The 19,717-nt window shown below is 37.2% G+C and overlaps 1 protein-coding gene across 2 annotated transcripts; it reads left to right on the forward strand.

Annotated features, from left to right (window-relative positions):
- Window positions 1-1,096: 1,096 nt before the first annotated feature.
- Window positions 1,097-10,791, forward strand: LOC104232285 (phosphoinositide phospholipase C 6-like). Of its 2 annotated transcripts, none has more exons than XM_009785457.2 (12): window positions 1,097-1,668; window positions 4,341-4,537; window positions 5,075-5,210; window positions 5,315-5,563; window positions 5,640-5,954; window positions 6,034-6,345; window positions 6,421-6,681; window positions 6,760-6,980; window positions 7,068-7,185; window positions 9,345-9,497; window positions 9,581-9,667; window positions 10,277-10,791. In XM_009785457.2, the coding sequence occupies exons 1-12, from the start codon at window positions 1,339-1,341 to the stop codon at window positions 10,568-10,570; spliced, it is 2,673 nt and encodes an 890-aa protein (XP_009783759.1). In that variant the 5' UTR covers window positions 1,097-1,338; the 3' UTR covers window positions 10,571-10,791. The 2 variants fall into 2 exon arrangements, with proteins under 2 accessions (XP_009783759.1, XP_009783760.1); XM_009785458.2 differs by having other exon boundaries at window positions 10,290-10,449.
- The last annotated feature ends 8,926 nt before the right edge of the window (window positions 10,792-19,717 follow it).

The raw sequence follows: 19,717 nt of genomic DNA on the forward strand, positions 1-19,717 counted from the left end.
CCATCCTCTACCATGTGCATCCGGTTCTAAGAGCTGACCGTAGCAAGCGGGACCCGTGAGTCCATTTGTCAATCAATATGAGAGCCTCACATAAATATGACATGGCATGTGAAACGAAAAATTTTATTTTATGTCTCACATGCCATGTCATATTTATGTGAGGCTTTCTTATTGCTTGACAACGGACTCATGGATTTCACTTGCTAACTTAATAGATAAAACCAAAAAAAGCAACTTAAAAGTTCATATTTTTCCTATTTAAGATGCTTAAATTAAGGACCAAAATAAGTAGTAGTAGTAATAATAATAATAATAATAATAATATAAGATATCTGCATTAAGAAGCTTAACGTTTACAATTTCCTCTTGGAACGTGACTAGTTTAAAGTCTATTTGACTGAGAAATTTTATTTACACATAAATAATAGTAATAAATATAAGATTAACTATTATCACTCTCTAAAACAATCTGCATACTTAAAAAATACGTAGTAAATTAAATACAACTCTAAAATATTAATGTCTTACCTCATTGTTCAAAGTTCAAATCGTATTTCTTTGAATAAAAAGTTTATTTTGCTTTTCTTTTTCTTCAATACAAGTGAATTAAATTCAAGTGCCAGTCAAAAAAAAAAAAACGGCTGTAAATGTTAAGTTTCTCATGGCAAATATTTTATTACCATTATTAGTAATATTATTATTTTGTTACTTATTTTGATCCTTAATTTAAGCATCTTAACTAGGAAAAGTATAAACTTTTAAGTTGCTTTTTTTTAGTTTTATCTATTAAAATAACAAGCAGGACCGGTGCGTCCATTTGTCAAGCAATATGAGAGCCTCACATAAATATGATATGATATGTGAGACACAAAATAAAATTTGTCGGTACTAGATGGAATAGTTAAAGGGCACCAAATTGGCACGGACACTCTTGCTGCCAAAAGAAATTGAACATTAAAAAAAATAAATATTAATGACTCAGACTGAGGAGGAAACCAAAATGAAAAAAAAAAAAAAATGGCGGGATGGACGGATGGAACAGTGCATCGAACCGCTATGGTCTTTTTATTTTGTTTTTTCTTTATATTATAAACGTTGTCTCCAACCACATTACCTTCCGATGCTCCTCAAATTTTGCTCCAACACCCCTTCAAAGTCTTCCTCTCCTCACCCATTTTCTCCATTTTTTTTTCCATTTTTTTTTCCGTTTACTTATCTCTCCTCGAGAAAAATACAGGAACAAGCATGATCAAGAACCGAACTCAGCCAATTACATTGAAAAGCAAGAATTTCAAAAACTATTCTCAATCATGTTGTAGAAATTGATGGCATTGAGAAATGGGGAGTTACAATTATTACAAAGTGCTGGGGTGTTTTAACAGGAAGTTCAAGATCAGCGAGACAGGGCCACCGCCGGACGTTAGGGATGCATTTTCCTTATACGCAGAAAAAGGGACACACATGACTGCAGATCAATTGGCTCGTTTTTTGGTGGAGTACCAGGGTGAGAAAGGCTGCACCATTAATGATGCTCAACAAATTATACAGCAAGTTTTCAATCGCCGCCATCATCTCACAAAGTATACTCGCCATGCATCTTCTCTTGAACTTGAAGATTTCTTTTATTATTTATTCCAGGATGATCTCAATGGTCCCATCATATCTCAGGTTTTTCTTTTTTCCGTTTTTTCCTCTCCCCTTTTAATGTTTTTAAATTTTTGGCTGAGTTATGTTATGGTTCCCAATTAGGCAGTTAAAATTGTAATAATTTAACTGCACTGTGATAATTTAGTGAAGAATGTGCCTTTCTTCCAGATAAAAAGAAAAAAAAAGGAAATTTAGACACTAGGGAGTAATGATTGAGATGGTCATGACTAAGTAATGCCATTAAAGATTCCGCTCCACTTACGTGGGAGTGTTGAATTGCGATGCCTTTTGTTGACAAACGGATTCCCCAGTGGACGAAATGCTGAGCTCGATTGTATCAGGTGGTCGAAGCAACTGCCCTAGGGGTTGCTCTCTGGCCTGGTCAATGAGAAAGATATTATCAATGTAAAGATTCCTGCACAGCTAGTGATCAAATTCCGATACTTAAGCAATACTCGACTGATTTTCCCCAGAGTAGAAACATATGTAAAAAGGAAGAATAGAATAGGAAACTGTAACTTGAAACCTTTATAGAATTGACTCTCTAAAATTTTCCCCACCCTCTTTCTCTCTGTGTTCTATCGTATTTATAGTCATACTCGCTCCAAGCGACATAACTGTCCTAGGTAGGTGTTGATGATTGTCGAACAATGAATAGACAATAACAGTAATACATACTTGTCTTTCTCTCGTGTTTCTCCACTTGGTCACTATCAGATGGATTGCCTGCTTTTAGTAACTTTGTGCGGTCATTCTCTCTTTTCTTGTTTGCTGTGGCTTGAGAGATAATTGCAAGAGGGAGTAAGTAAGAGATTTAGAAAATGATTATTATTATTAGACTACGCTCTGGAGTCCAAAGTCTGAGCCCTACTCCTCTTTCAAGGGGACTATAGCAAACGCAACTACTGAAACAACTATTCAAACTAAATCTCGCGAAAAAATAAAATATTGTTGAAGTAAGATTTATAAACGATAAGGCAATAGGCCAGAAAGTACGAGCACTCCTACTTACTTTTGGGAGAGGTCTTAAACACCTTAAACGCTGAATCCTGGGTAGGCCTCCTATTCGATAGGCATTAGGTAATTTGAGCTTTCACATGCAAATCCAGCCCTGCTGCTTCTATAGATCTTTTATCTTAAGTTTCCTTCTCTTAAAAAAACCAAGTTCTTAATTCGACATGACCATCCCAACTGAGGGCTAATCATAGATCTGTTATGGTCCTTTTTAAATTTCCTTTATCTTATTTCCAATCAAAAGCCTGTACTGGAAGCATTGCGTTGAGTCACGCAAAGAGTAGAATACCTCAGCCTCAAGTTTTAGGAACTAAAAGAGTGACTACATAGACAGACATGAGCATTCACAACTTTATGGAGCCCTTTAGAGCTAGAGGTGGAGTTAGTTGGCGCTCTTGTCCTTTTGAGTGAAGTGTGATTTAGTAGTAGGCAGTTGTAGTCCCTTCCCTGGCTACTGGATCACCCTAGTGCTTCAGATACTACAGACCATCCACTGTTTATTGTAGCAAAGTTTTTTCATTAGGAGAAGGGGCAGTGGTAAACATAGTTCTTTGAATCAAATGTTAAATGAAATTGATTAATTTTAGATATCAAAATGTAATTAGGATAGGACAGATGGATGAATTTTATCTTTCCATTTGTATATATTACTAATCAAAGAGGACAACCCTCGGACTGATCATCCTATTTGTTCCAACAGACGGGCATGGTTCTATAACTAAAGCAACTTCGCAACTTTCGTGCACCCATCAGATGCCAATCGTTTTGGGGGTTCCTTAAAGACCTATTTACTCTGCATAGATTGACTGAAACCTTTCCCCTGTAGGCGATCCTGTTGTTCATAGATTTTGTTGTCACTCATATCATCATTTTCACCACTAATATCTCCTGGTTTTGTCACCAAAAAAGTTACTGGATTGACAGAGCATTCTGCTTCTGATACTTGTAGAAACAACTTTCAAGGGTTGGCCGCTTCGGTGAATCACTTGAGCCCGAAATGTTTTCAATGCCTTGATCTAGACTAATGAGCAACTATGCTTTCTTCAAAGGATGGTTATTTTCAAGCTCATCTTCTGGTTGTCATTGCTTGATCACTCCTTTTATCACTGAGTGATTACTTTGGGATTTTAGCGTTCGACTTGATACTGTTTCCCTCTCAACTTTGGTTATTAGACCCAAAAAGTGGATATGTAGTGGCATTCGTAAGGATAGGATGCTTGCCAGGTGGCTACTATGCACGTCCATGGATGGTTGATCGATGTGCGTCTGCAGGCCACCTCGTTCGTGAGACGACTCATTCTTGGGAATATCAGTTCAGTGTGCCAAGTCTCTTTTGGAACGCATGGACATCCATGTGATGAATTTGGTTAATGTCGTTGGCCCTTATAATAACACTTTCCAAATTCTGTATTTCAAACCGGAGAAACCAACAAAAAGGAATTTGTCTATCTTGAGCTTTTCTTTTAGGAGTAGAATTTGTAAGGTTAACGTTAAGGTGCAAAAATGTTGGAGTACATCAAATGAACTTTACTAACACCCTTTTCTTTAACATTTAAAGAATTGGGGTGGGTTAGTGATTTCTAGTCTTGAATTCTGTATATTTGTTGTTTACGCAGAAATGACTAGAAAATTACCTGTAGATACATCTAGATTTACCTTGATAACTTATGCCATTCCAGGTACATCATGATATGAATGCTCCGTTGCAACATTATTTCATTTATACAGGTCACAACTCCTACCTAACAGGAAACCAACTAAGCAGCGATTGTAGTGAAATTCCAATCATCAGAGCACTGGAAAGAGGAGTGCGAGGAATAGAACTAGATTTATGGCCGAATTCAGCAAAAGATAATGTGCATGTTCTTCATGGAAGGTATGGTATGATCCTTGATTCATCTTGTATTCTTTACTCTCATCTTTTTGATATTGATTAAGAGATCTATGACTTGGTGGAAGCAGAAGCGTGGTAAAACCTCTGGAGATCTTCGTAAATTCCACAAACCCTCTAGTGTAGATATTGATGAGATCCACCCTCAATTTAATTACTAACTACATAGAACAAAAAGTTGATGATGATGAAAGTTAATTTTCAATAAGATGAATGCGGATGGAATTCTTTATCTTCTTCAGATGTTTGTGCTCAAATAAATTTCTTCTATCGATTATCAAGTTCTTCATAGTCATCTTACCAGAAATGAAAAGTAAATATATAGACTTATCCAATATTGAATCCTTTGAAGCACTTCTTAATGTTGAGACTAATTCGTCTATTATCGCTTATTGCTGTGATTAATGTATTAAACTAGAATAATTAGAGTGTTCGACTAGCATATGATGTCTGAATAGCTCTTGAGCTTTTACGAGTTCTTAATGAGTTTGTGCTGAGAATTACAGTTATGATAACTTCCAGGACCCTGACCACGCCCGTGACGCTCCTTACATGCTTAAAGTCCATACGGGACCATGCATTTATTAAATCTCCTTACCCTGTCATAATTACATTAGAAGACCACTTGACCCCAGACCTTCAAGCTAAAGTTGCAGAGGTTAGAATTAGTTGCCCCTTTTTGTCAACTTTTCTGAGATTATATATAAAGTTTACTCTACTATAAACTCTTTCCCCCTCATGCACCACATTTTCTTCCTCTAGATGGTTATCCAAGTCTTTGGGGAGACGCTGTATTATCCTCAGTCAGAATGCTTAGAGGAATTTCCTTCACCTGAAGAGCTTAAGCATCGGATTATTCTTTCTACCAAACCACCGAAAGAGTATCTTGAGTCGAAGCATCAAAGAGACAGAGAAAGTGCATCTCCTGTGAAGAAAGATTCAGTTGAAGGGGACATTTTGATCAAGGAAACTTCAGAAGTTACAACAGAAGGTCATGAAGCTGATGATAGGGTAAAACAATGTTAAAACTGTCTTTCATTCTCTTTTCTTTCAGCATGATAAGTTCCTTTTTCTGGCACTTTTTCAGAGTCCGACTGATCAATATGATGGAGACGGTGATACCTCCAACTACCAATCATCCCAGCAGGGAGCACCTCAGTACAAACGTCTGACAGCAATTCATGCAGGGAAGGCCAAATGTGACTTGGAGCATGCACTCATAGTAGAAGAGCTTAAGCATCAAACAGTTCTTGCTACCAAACCATCCCGAGAAGATCTTGATCTGAAGCATCCCAGAGACAAAGAAAATGCATCTCCAGTGAGGAAAGATTCAGTTGAAATGAACTTTTTGGTCAAGGAGACTTCAGAAACTACAGTAGAAGAACATGAAGCTGATGAGAGGGTAATAAAGAAAATGTTGAAACTGTTTCTTATCTTTCTTCATTTTGGAATGCTAATCTACTTTTCTCGGGCATTTCCAGACAGTTATGGATCAAGATAACAAAGACAGTGATCCCTCAAACCATCCATCCTCTCAGCTAGGAGCACCTCAGTACAAGCGCATGGTAGCGATGCATGCTGGGAAGGCAAATCATGACTTGAAGCATGTTCAAATACCCGAAGAGCTTAAGAATGGGACTCCTCTTTCTCCCATGCCGGCCAAAGAGTATGTTGAGTCAAAGTACCAGAGAGACAGAGAAAGTGCATCACCAGTGAGAAAAGATTCAGTTGAAAAGGACCTTATGGTCAAGATTACTTCAGAAATTAGAGCAAAACATGAAACTCATGAGAGGGTAAATCAAACAACTTAAAACTCTCTATGATCTCTTTCTTTGGCATTCTAATCTTCTTCTCTCTGGCATTTTCAGAGTGATACTGATCAAGATGACCTAGGTAGAGATCCCAACTGTCGGTCATCCCAGCAAGGAGCACCTCAGTATAAACGCATGGTAGCAATGCATGCCGGGAAGGCTGAATGTCGGTTGAGGCATTCACCAACACCTCAAGAGATTAAGAATCACAGTGATAGAGAAAGTGCATCTTCTGTGAGGGAAGATATAGTTCCAGAGGACTTTCTGATAAAGGAGAACTCAGATATCATAGAAGAAGAACATGAAACTGATGAGAGGGTAAAGCAACATTGGAACTGTCTCCGCAATCTCTCTTTCTTTTTTGGCATGCTAATCTTATCTTCTGGCATTTTTTAGAGTGATACTGATCAAGACGATGAAGATAATGATACCTCCAGCAACCAATCATCCCAGCTAGAAGCACCTCAGTACAAGCGTCTGATAGCAATTCATGCTGGGAAGGCAAAACATGGGGTGAAGCGTGCACTAACAGATAAAATCGTTAAATTCAATCGTCTTAGTTTGGATGAACAAGCACTTGAAAAAGCTGCAACAAATTATGGAAAGGATTTGGTCAGGTATTTAGTTCTTAACCATGTTTGAAGTGATTGACGAGACTACTCCACCTTATTCCGTATTTGAGTTATGCTTCTTTTATTTGCTAGGTTCACTCAAAGGAATATACTGAGGGTGTTTCCCAAGGGAACACGAGTTACCTCCTCAAATTTTAAGCCTATGACTGGCTGGATGCATGGAGCTCAAATGGTTGCATTTAACATGCAGGTAACTGGTACATTCATGTTCCTCTACCCTGAGTTTATTTCTGCCCTTGATTGTTATTATTTTTTTTCTTTCATCATCTCTCTTTCTCCTTGTGCCACAACATTTAGGAACTGCTGTTCCATTATTTCAGTCTTACCATGTTGCACAATGTTTAGTTATCTCTGTTGTCGTTTTCTTTTCTTCTGCAACTTTTTGTGTTTTATTTTACCTTTTCTTCCTCTATTTTATGTCTTGGAGGTTAGTATCTGTTTACTTTATAAACAAAATTGTTGAGTAATTATAGATGAAAAATAGAAAACATAGGGTTAAATTAGAGGCGAATATAGTGCTTTAGTCATGGGTTCATCCAAGCCTAATGTTTTTTTGCCCTAAATTCATGATCTATTACGATTCTATTTCCTGAAAGAAGGGAAAAAGACTCCAAAAACAAATAAATCTACTTCATGTGCTTTATCCTTTTCTTCATGTGCCTTATCCTTTTGCCCTAAGAAAAATCTCCGACATCTATAAATTGATTATTTTCGCTTCTCCCAAAAACAACAACATCCACAATATAGTCGTTAAAAGAGTTTTGTTTATCGGAAAATTTATTCTCACAATAATTGTTTTTCTTTTATATTAGTATACTTATAAAGGGAAGCCTTGGGGTAACCGATAAATTGTTGTCATGTGACCAGGAGGTCACGGGCTCAAGCCGTGGAAACAGCCTCTTGCACAAATGCAGGGTAAGACTGCGAATAATAAATCCTTGTGGTCCGGCCCTTCCTTGGACCCGCGCATAGCGGAAGCTTAGTGCACCGGGCTGCCCTTCTTTTTTTTATTAGTAGACTTATGTGGGTCACTTGGCCAACGTCAGTTTTAGGCCACTTTTAACCAACGTCAGTTTTAAGCCATGCCTACTTGTAAGGCATGAACTCCAATGCTAGTTTTAAATCATGCTTATTTTTAGCGGATGAGCTATTTTCAATCAAAGTCAATTTTAGCTCATGCTTATTTTTAATGTGTGTGCTTCATTTAACCCATTCTTAGGCTTCTTTTAACCAACGCCAAGATTTTTCAACTTATACCTATTTTTAAACATGGCAAGCAATAGTTGACGTTGAAGATTATGTGAAGAAGACACATCAGGATTATTTTGTTAGAAAATTCAAACCAAGGGGAAAAATATTAGGGTTTTGGCCTGAATATACAATCTATCAGGATTTTCTTTGTTGAAGAAAGAGAAAAAGACTCCTAAAAGAATAAATCTTCTTTATATGCGTTATACTTTTCTTGGAGGAAAAGTCTTCAAAATATATAAATTGAGGATCTCTGCTTCTCACAACAACAACAACAACATCCACAATGTAGTCACTAAAAGAGTTGTTTAGGGGAGAATTTATTCTTTCAATAAGTTTTTTTCTTTTAATATAAGTAAATTTATGCAGGTCACTTGACAAAACCATATTAATATAATATGTTTCTTTAGCATATTTCTTTTTTGTCTAATTTATCGTTCACCAAGTTTTGCACTTTTAGCTTCTTCATGGACCATGTTAAATCAATCCCAACACCTAGTAACTTTAGCTCACATCCTGTATATGTGTTTAAAGTACTAATAATAGATTTTGAACCCATTATCAAATAGTTGTGGTAGAATTCCGAACTCGAAGCCATAATGTTCAAATTCTCGATCAGCCTCTGAGTTAAATGAGGATCTCTTCATATAGACATGGATTACGTGGAGACATTTTCTTCTGCACTTTTATCACGGATCAGTATGTCTCTTTTGGGAATTCTTGGGTAGGCTGGTCTATCATGGTCATCACAAAATTTGCATCAAATTGAGCACACGCATTTTGACATGACTAAGGGCCTCTGACCCTGTCAGCAACATTTAATACAAAAATGCTCTGGGTTGATTCACTAGCTCAGGCATCTTGATCCAATGTGACAAACATTACATTTAATTCATTCATTCATTAAATTGACCTTTCCTATTATTTTACATTTCTCTGCTGCCCATTGCTCAAACTTCGTTTAAAAAAATAGAAAACAAATGAATTTTAATACGATGTACTTAACGGACAATTCTACCCACGATGATTCCCGTTAATAATTTTTAGATCAATGTGATTCCTTATATTCTGTCTAATTGCTATTTCAACTTTATATAATAGGGATATGGGAAATCACTCTGGATTATGCATGGGATGTTTAGGTCTAATGGAGGATGTGGCTATGTAAAAAAGCCCGTTTTTCTCATGGAAAGAGGACCACGTAATGAAGTATTTGATCCCAAAGTAACATCGCCGGTGAAGAAAACTTTATGGGTAAATGAATGTGTGATGTAGAGATTATAACAAACTCTAGTTTATTTGATGATACTCAAAAGAAGTTTGATCTTTTTTTGCAGGTTAGAGTATACTTGGGAGATGGATGGCGCATGGATTTCAGCCATACGCACTTTGATACCTTTTCTCCCCCAGACTTCTACACGAAGGTTAGTGATGCTACATCAATTGTTCCAATAGGTTGGATTCATCTTATTGCCTAATGGCTAACCATATTGTGGACGACCAGATTTGGTTAGATCGAACCATCTTTCCCTTGAGCTCTACAAGTGATATATTGGAAACATCAAGTAATGTGGGAGTTGTTTCTTTAATGAATAGTTGATTAAATTGGATTGTTGCTGCTTATTACTTGCTTATGATTTATCAGAATTGAACATATTACCAATTTATCAAGATATAACACTTGTTAAACTACCTATTGCTGCTTTTTAATTTAAAAGAAAAAACAAGAGTGCAGATAATTTTAGCAAAAGCAAGAACAATTTTCAACTAAAAATTTGGAATAGCCAAAGCATGTTTTAATGGAGTTTAAACAGTAGCCATTGCGCTAGTTGTTGGCTGAAACTAACATACTAATCAGAATGTTACTCTAACACACTCATAGTCAAGAGATGACTAGAAGATGTAGTTTTGCCTTCTAGCAAGTCATTCCTTTCCGCTGTGCACAAATGAGTTCGCCTTTCTGCTTTGCTGAATGTAGTTAAGAGAATTGTACATGAAAGGTTTAGTGATCCTCCAATGAATGTTGATGGCAGCTATATATAATAGGAGTGCCAGCAGATGCTGCAAAGAGAAAGACGAGGATAATAGAGGACGATTGGGGTCCCATATGGGGTGAAGAGTTCAAATTCCCTTTGACAGTTCCAGAGCTGGCTTTGCTTCGGATTGAAGTACGAGAATATGACATGTCAGATAAGGATGATTTTGGAGGACAGACATGTTTGCCTGTCTCAGAGTTGAGACCTGGCATCCGAGCAGTCCCTTTATATGACAAGAAGGGGGAAAAACTTAAATCTGTAAGGTTGCTTATGCAATTTCAATTTATTTGATGTGCAAAATTTTTTGTTCTTTTTCTTGGTAGGATTATCTTTCGTGGAAACGAAAGCCCAATTTGATTTTTTCTTGTATATCTTTCATGGTATTCACACATCCGGTTCCTTTTTATTTTTTGTACAATGGATGTGAAGTTAGGGATTGAGCATGTGACAATGTTTCTGAACTCTTTTGACATCAATGCGGACTTCAACTATCCCAGTAAGGCAGAAAATTATATGTGCTTGTCCTTTTACAATTTGTGTGGAGTGTGTTTAATTAACACCAAAGAAATAGTACTTTTAACTCTCGAAAGTAGAAAGAACTAACCAGGTGAAACTCTCAAAAGGAAATCAACTATAAACACTCAGAAAGGTAATTTTGCGGGGGGGGGGGGGGGGGCAGATTTTAGGTTAATCATTTCAATTTTCAAGGCATTCCCATAAACTGATTTAGTACATATATTAAGGAAAGATATTTCCTATATAAAGTTCCTCATGAGATACAACATTCAATTTGCAGCATAGAGTTCTCCATTGCTAAAGTAAGCAATCGCTGCATGACAATTGCTGCAACCTTTTTTTTTTTTTTTTGGGGGGGGGGGGGGGGTTTAAGAGATGATTATATGTAGTATCATCAGAGGAGTATGTAGTATCCCCTAAGTTTGGTTCCATAGTGTTATCATTACGATCCTGTCATGACCAAAACCGGAGGGCCATGACTAACACCCGGTTATACTTGCCGAGCACCAACGTACATTTTGTCTAACCTTCTTTATTGTTTTTTAGGGCCGACGAGATCTTTATAAATGGTAGACATGAATCATGGACAACCAACAATGAAAGATGATGGCATGAACATACATACCATGGGATGACTAGACAATCGAGAGACTACATATAAGGTACAAGCTACCACGCTACCATGAAAGACTATACAACAAAAATCAGCCGACAAGGCATACCAAACTATACATGAGTCGACACTTATCTATGAGCCTCTAAAAGAACATAAGTGCTGCAATATTGCCGGAACAGGGTCCCGACATACCCATTATGTCGATAACAAAAATGCATACCAAGACCACGGCAAGTCTGGAGAAGGGATCTCGCTAATAACCGCTGAACTGGGCAGCCTACTGTGGTGGGGGAGCTGCGTCTACCCGTTTATCAGGACCTGCAGCACGACATGCAACGTCCACAAATAAAAAGGACGTCAGTGCGAATAAAGTACTGAGTATGTAAGGCAGGAAAGCATAAGTATGAACAGTAATGTAAACAGGGATAGAGAATATACAACCTGTAACATGTGGTTACCTTTGAGGGCTACTGACATAAAATGCATGATACATACATATATATACATAAACTTTTAAAACATACGCCTCTGCGGGCATCATCATCATCATATCGTACCTGGCTGTAATAGGCTCGGTAAAAACTCACCCAGCCATCATAAGGCTCGGTAGAATCGTACCCGGCCACGTGGAACTCGGTAAAACCCAACTGATCAGTGGTTGCACAATAGGTGCCGTACCCGACCGACTATAACGCGGCTCGATAGAATATATATATATATATATATATATATATATATATATATATATATATATATATATATATATATATATATATATATATATATATATATATATATATATATATATATATATATATATATATATATATATATATATATATATATATATACGTTCTAAACCTTTCAGAGTGACGTAAGGTCGGTATCCTCCGTACACGTTTTAGGACTAACTCTTCATCGTGAATCTTGTAAGAATCAGGAAGTATCAACAACATTGATAACATAGGAATAAGAGAAACAACATCAACATCAATCGTTCCATAAGAAGGGAAACAATGTAAGTATTGCTAGCTTCTAAGATTGGAGTATCTTTGGAAGCTCGTGTTGCGGAAGCCAAATGTATATAGTGTGAATGAGTCACAACTACTATACCAAAAATTATGGAAGCCACCAAATAATAAATAAGACAATAATACAACAATAAAAGGAGCACCAGAATTTACGAGGTTCGGCCAATCTTGCCTACTTCCTCGGACACAACCAATATTTTATTCCACTCCAAAAATACAAGTGAAATGATACTAAAGAGAGAAGATACAATTGCATTAAGAAGATAAGAAGGCAAATGAGAGGTGTATTTAAATCCTAAACATTAGGCCTTCTTTTATAGGGTGAAATTCTTCCCCAAATTAAGTCCCCCACCGATGTGGGATAGTTTGTCATATTCAACAAATCTCCACCTTGGCAAAATTCTACATCTTCAATTTTCTCTCGGTAACAAATTTTGGTTGTGTCTTCATCTTCAATCTTCAGTGTTCAACAATATTGATCAAATCCTAACAATGTTGAAACTTGACCGCAGTCACCACTTTTGTCATCATATCAGCAGGATTCTCCATAGTATGAATTTTCTTCACCGTGACTCCACATTCTTCTATGATTTCTCGTACGAAATGATACCGAACATCAATGTGCTTCGTCCTTGCATGATAAACTTGGTTCTTCACTAATTGAATAACACTTTGACTATCACAAAAAATTGTGATACTTTTTTGTCTAATGCCAAGATCTTTTAGCAACCCCTTGAAGCCAAATTGCCTCCTTCACAGCCTCTGTAATAGCCATGTACTCTGCCTCTGTTGTAGACAAAGCAACTGTTGACTGCAAAGTAGACTTTCAACTAACTGGTGCATTTGCAAAAGTAAACACATAACTAGTAGTTGATCTTTGTTTATCCAGATCATCCGCAAAATCTGAGTCACAATATCCAACTACAGATTGATTGCCTTCCTACTCAAAAACTAACCCAATATCTACAGTATTATGAATATACCGTAGAATCCACTTTACATCTTGCCAATTCTCCTTTACTGGATTATGCATATATCTGCTAATAACTCCAACAGCTTGTGAAATGTCAGGTCTCGTACAAACCATTGCATACATCAAGCTACCAACATCATTTTCATATGGTACCTTTGACATATACTCTCGTTCAGCTTCATCTTTTGGCGACATAGTAGCACTTAGCTTAAAATGGGGAGCAAATGGAGTACTAACTGGCTTAGTCTTTTCATCTATGCCAAATCGTTGTAGTACTCTTTTCAAATATTCTTTCTGAGATAAACAGAGTTTCTTTGAACATCTATCTCTTATTATCTCCATGCCAAGAATTTTCTTTGCCTCACCCAGATCCTTCATCTCGAACTCCTTCTTCAGTTGAATCTTCAACTTATCAATTTCTTCCAAATTCTTGGAAGCTATCAACATATCATCAACATATAGGAGAAGATATATAAAGGAACCATCTTTAAGCTTTCGCAAATACACACAATGATCGTACTTACTTCTCTTGTACCCTTGCCGCAACATAAAATTGTCAAATCGTTTTTACCATTGTCTAGAAGATTATTTCAATCTATACAACGATTTTTCAAGTTTGCACACCATATTTTCCTTTCCAGCAACTTTGAATCCTTCTAGCTGAGTCATGCAGATTTCCTCCTCCAAGTTTCCATGTAAAAATGCAGTTTTTACATCCATCTGAACTAGTTCCAAATCCAACTGTGCTACCAAAGCCAACATAATTCTAATGGGGGAATGTTTTACAACTAGAGAAAATACTTCATTGTAATCAATTCCCTCCTTTTGAGCATATCCTTTGGCCACCAATCTTGATTTGTAGCGAACATCTTATTGGTTAGGAAATCCTTCTTTCTTTGCAAATACCCATTTGCACCCAATTGCTTTCTTTCCTTCGGGAGATTGGCCAATCTCCATATATGATTCTGATGAAGGGACTGTATTTCATCATTCATGGCAATTCTGCACTTATCTTCTTCTGAACTTTGGACTGCGTCTTTATAAGTGGTAGGAACATCATCAGCTACAATTGAGGCGGTACAAGCAGCCGTCTCTATAAGACGAACAAGTTTTGTTATTGTTCTTTTTGGCCTGTTGGTTGCTATTGATTCAAGTTGTTGTTGAGGTTCCTGAGTTGGAATCTCCCTCTCTACTGGCTCTTCTTCCAGAGGATAATCTTCATTTGTTTCCTCCTCTACTTCTTATGTAGGAAAAATAAATTTTCTCTCAAATTCCACCTGCTTAGAAACACCCTAATTTTGTTTGGTATCTTCTTTTACCTTATTTACCATAGCAGATTCATCAAAGGTAACATCCCTGCTGAATATTACTTTCTTTGTCATAGGACACCATAAGCGGTATCCTTTGACTCCAGAAGTATTCCCCATAAAAATAGCCTTCTTTGCTCTTGGATCCAATTTTGACTCTGTCACATGATAAAATGCAGTTGAGCCAAATACGTGCAAAGAGTTATAATCTACAGCAGACTTTCCATACCATTTTTCAAATGGTGTCTTGCCATCAGTAGCAGCAGATGGTAGACGATTAATGAGGTGACATGCATATGTAACTGCCTCAGCCCAAAATTCTTTGCCCAAGCTAGCATTGGACAACATACATCGTACCTTCTCCAGCAAGGTCCGGTTCATACGTTCTACCACTCCATTCTGTTGTGGTGTATGTTTGATAGTAAAGTGTCGGACAATGCCATCATTTTTACGGACCTTATTAAAATAATCATTTTTGTATTCACCTCCATTATCTGTGCAAATACACTTAATCCTCCTGCCTCTTTGATTCTCCACCATCATTTTCCATTTGAGAAAAATTCCCAACATCTTTGCTCTTCATTGTATACACCCACACTCTTCGGGAAAAATCATCAACAAAGGTTACAAAATAGTGCTTCCCACCCAATGAAGGTGTTGGAAGGACCCCAAACATCAGAGTGTATATAATCCAAAATGCCTTTAGTATTATGGATCACTGTACCAAATTTAACCCTTGTCTGTTTCCCTTTGGCACAATGCTCGCAAAACTCCAAGTTGCAAGCCTTTACTCCTTTTAACAATCCTTGATCTGATAAAGATTTCAAGGATTTTCCTCCAGTATGTCCCAAGCGCATGTGCCATAACCTGGTTGCTTCTGCCTCTTTTTCGTCACTGGATGTTACTGTCGCTGTCCCAATAACTGTACTACCGCGATAATGGTATATGTTATTGTTCTTCCGCTTGGCCTTCATTACTACTAGTGCACTGGAGCATACTCTCATCACTCTATTTTCTGTAATGATTTTGAACCCTTTTGATTCTAGGGCTCCCACAGAGATGAGATTTTTCTTCAAACTCAGTACATATCGAACATCTGTTAATGTTCTGATCATTCCATCATGGTTCCTTAATCGTATTGAACCAATGACATATGAGGTAAGAGGGCTGTTATCCGTTGTGTGGATGATTCCATATTCTCCTTCTTGAAAATCCACGAACCAGTCCCTGTTGGGACACATATGATAGATACAAGCCGAGTCCATCAACCATATGTCTGATAATGTTGATGGCTCTGTTGTAACTAATGAGAAGTCTGAATCATCACCATCAGCTACATTTGAATCCATAATGGCATTTCCATTGTTATGTTTGGCCTTATTCTTCAACTTCTGACACTCTTTCTTCTAGTGCCCCTTTTCTCGACAAAAGGCACATTCATCTTTGATGGGTCTAGATCTTGACTTGGATCTTCCTTTCTTTGTCCTCATTTTATTTTGAGGACGACCCCTCACAACCAGTGCTTCTCCTTCTCTGCCTTTCTGTTTTTTTCCCTTTTTTTGTTCATAGCTGTACAAACCCGAACAAACTTCTCTGAGAGAAATTTCGTCATTCCCATGGAGTAAAGTAGTTTCAAGGTGCTCGTACTCATCAGGAAGTGACCCCAACAACATCAAGGCCAAGTCACCATCATCAAAAGTTGCATCCATATTTTGCAAATCCGTAACCAACTTATTGAAACTGGTGATATGTTCATTCATCGTGGTACCAGAAACATAGGTGAAGCGAAACAGTCTCTTCTTCATGTATAATTTATTTTGACTGTTTTTCTTCAAAAATTTATCCTCCAGTGCTTTCCATAATTTACTTGCAGAAGTTTCCTTTGTGTATGGATATTTCTGCTCTCTAGCAAGGTAGGATCGAATGATACCGCAAGAAACACGATTGATAATTCTCCAATCTTCTTCTCCAATAACATCTGGTCTCTTTTCTTCAATAGCAAGATCTAACCCTTGTTGAAAAAGGACATCTAGAACCTCGCCTTGCCACATCCCATAATGTCCTGACCCGTCAAAAATTTCTATCGCAAATTTCGCATTTGGCACATTTCTTGTCATAAGCGAAGATGCCAATGATGACGTATTGGTGACACTTGATGTAGATTCTTCTTGTTTATTGTCTCCCATCTTTGACAAAAATATTATTTAATAGCCGACGACATAAATCAAGATTATTTCCTTTCTGGCATGGAAGACCAGACTAAGCTGCAACCACAGAGCATACTCAGATAGAACCTTGACTCAGTTACCAAGATAAATCTTTTTTGATATGGAAGATCAGACTATGATGCAACCACAGAGCATACTTAGACAGTACCTTGGCTCTGATACCAATTGTTGCGGAAGCCAAATGTATATAGTGTGAATGAGTCACAACTACTATAACAAAAATTATGGCAGCCACTAAATAATAAATAAGACAATAATACAACAATAAAAGAAACACTAGAATTTATGAGGTTCGGCCAATCTTGCCTACTTCCTCGGACACAACCAATATTTTATTCCACTCCAAAAATACAAGTGAAATAATACTAAAGAGAGAAGATACAAATACCTTAAGAAGATAAGAAGGTAAATGAGAGGTGTATTTAAATCCTAAACATTAGGCCTTCTTTTATAGGGTAAAATTCTCCCCAAATTAAGTCCCCCACCGATGTGGGATAGTTTGCCATATTCAACAGCTCGTTCATTACATTATGTACAATCGGGGTCGTGCAAAAGAAGGAAAGGGATAGCCTCACATACCTTGTATATACTTCCCAACCTCAAGCTATGCAATTTCACAACTTCTTAGTCTACAATAAGAGAAATGACACTATCGTTATCGTTTAGGTGTCGTAACTATTATGTATCGAACACAACCTATTTTACGAGGAAACGATCAGCACCTACCATTTTTATATAACTTCCCACAAGTCAAAACAATCACTAAACTGCCAAACAACATCAATAATAATCATATTGATCCTCCCAAAACAGTCCACCAACCAACAATACTACTACCAAGCCTTTCGATATATATATTTCACAAGTTCTAGCTTCAACGACTTAGCCGCAACTTGGATAATATTAAATACATGTAGAGTAATAGGTTCCTTACCTTTAAATAGAAATAAAAACTCCAATTTGACCTTAATTCTACACGAAATATCCCTCCAATGCTGCCACAAGAACAAACAAGCGAAACTAGCAATCAATTAGGGTTTTTCGACACTAGAATCACTTTAGAAGACTTGAAATCACCTAGGGTTGATATTAAAAACTTGAGGGAGTATTTACAGAACAAAAACCCCTTAAAAGAACCTCTCACACGAGCTGGAACAACACAAAAATGAGCAACAACAAGAAAAACAAGAAACTTATTAGCGCCAAGGGATTCCCGACACTTGATTTTTGTTGTTTGCCCTTTGTTTGGGTCTTGGATCATGAGAGAAACTTGAGAGGATGTTTTTAGGATTCTAAGTTCTGAATATATTGAAAAAAATGACTTAAAACGGGTTGGAGGCATCATATATATATCCAAATGTGTTAAAATGCCTAAGTGGGCCCCATAGAGAAGTGCTTGGTGCAGTCTCACAAAAATGCGAATATCTCTCTACTCCAAGATCGTATCGATGAACGATTTAATGCTTTGGAAACTACACTCATAGATATTCAATTTAGTGAGTAGATCACCCCGTAATTTCAAGTAAATGTGGAAAAAAGCTTAGTAACGCTTGACCTAATGTTTAAGTAAAATTATGAACCTAAGTTGCGACAACTTTTGTCAACTTTTATTTCATAACTCTTTTGACTTCAAGACTTATGATACGGATATTATATGATTCAAATACCTTAAAACACGACCTCTTGAGTATATTAAGCATCTCTAGTTTTACTCGAAAATATGGTTTACAACATTCTTGATTCATTTAACTTCTAGTACTTGTTAACCACCCTTATACACCCTTGTATCATACAAGACCAATAGGATTAACTTCTTATCATCTTAAAGATAATCTCTTCATGGATTTACATCGACTACCTTATGGCATGAACTAACGTACGTGAATATGGGTTGTAACACCCTCCCCCCCCAAGAAAATTCGTCCTCGAATGTAAGGGTTTATTGGGAGTCAAAATCATTGTGGCTTCGAACAGAAATCTCCGGCTGAGTTTCCCCTATAATATGGACACTAGCCAAACTTGCAAGCAGTCAAACCAAACTTATTGCCTCACAAGGCTACACAAAGCATTATGGATATGTAAGGGTATTTAGACTTCATCTCCTTTTCTGCTTCCCATGTCATTTCTTCCATATTATTTTTCCTCCATAATACTTTGACGGAAGCTACATCTTTTGTTCTCAGCTTGTGGACTTGTCAATCTAATAAGCCACTGACACTTCTTCATATGTTAGATCCTTTGTAACTTGTACATCTTTGATAGGGACGACTCAAAAATGGTCTCCAATATATTTCCTCAACATAGATACATGGAATACCGGATGGACAAATACCAATTCGGATGGTAATTCTAACTCATAAGCAACCTTTCCAATTCGTCGAAGAATTTTATACGGCCCGATATACCTTGGACTCAACTTACCTTTCTTCCCAAAAGGCATAACACCTTTCATTGGTGAGATCCTTAGGAAAACCCAATCACCAACCTCAAACTCCAGATCACGACGTCGAACATCGGAATAAAACTTTTGCCTGCTTTGTGCCATCCTCAATCACTCATGTATCACTTTCACCTTCTCAATGGCTTAGTGAATCAAATCTGGCCATAGAATTTTGTTTCACCGACTTCGAACCATCCAACTGGTGATCTACATATCCTCCCGTATAGTGCCTCGTATGGGGCCATTTTAATACTGGAATTGTAGCTATTATTGTAGGTGAATTCTATGAGTGGAAAATGGTCATCTCAATTCCCTTTGAAATCTAGA

Source organism: Nicotiana sylvestris, chromosome 5, assembly GCF_000393655.2.
Source record: "Nicotiana sylvestris chromosome 5, ASM39365v2, whole genome shotgun sequence".
Taxonomy (NCBI): Eukaryota; Viridiplantae; Streptophyta; class Magnoliopsida; order Solanales; family Solanaceae; genus Nicotiana; species Nicotiana sylvestris.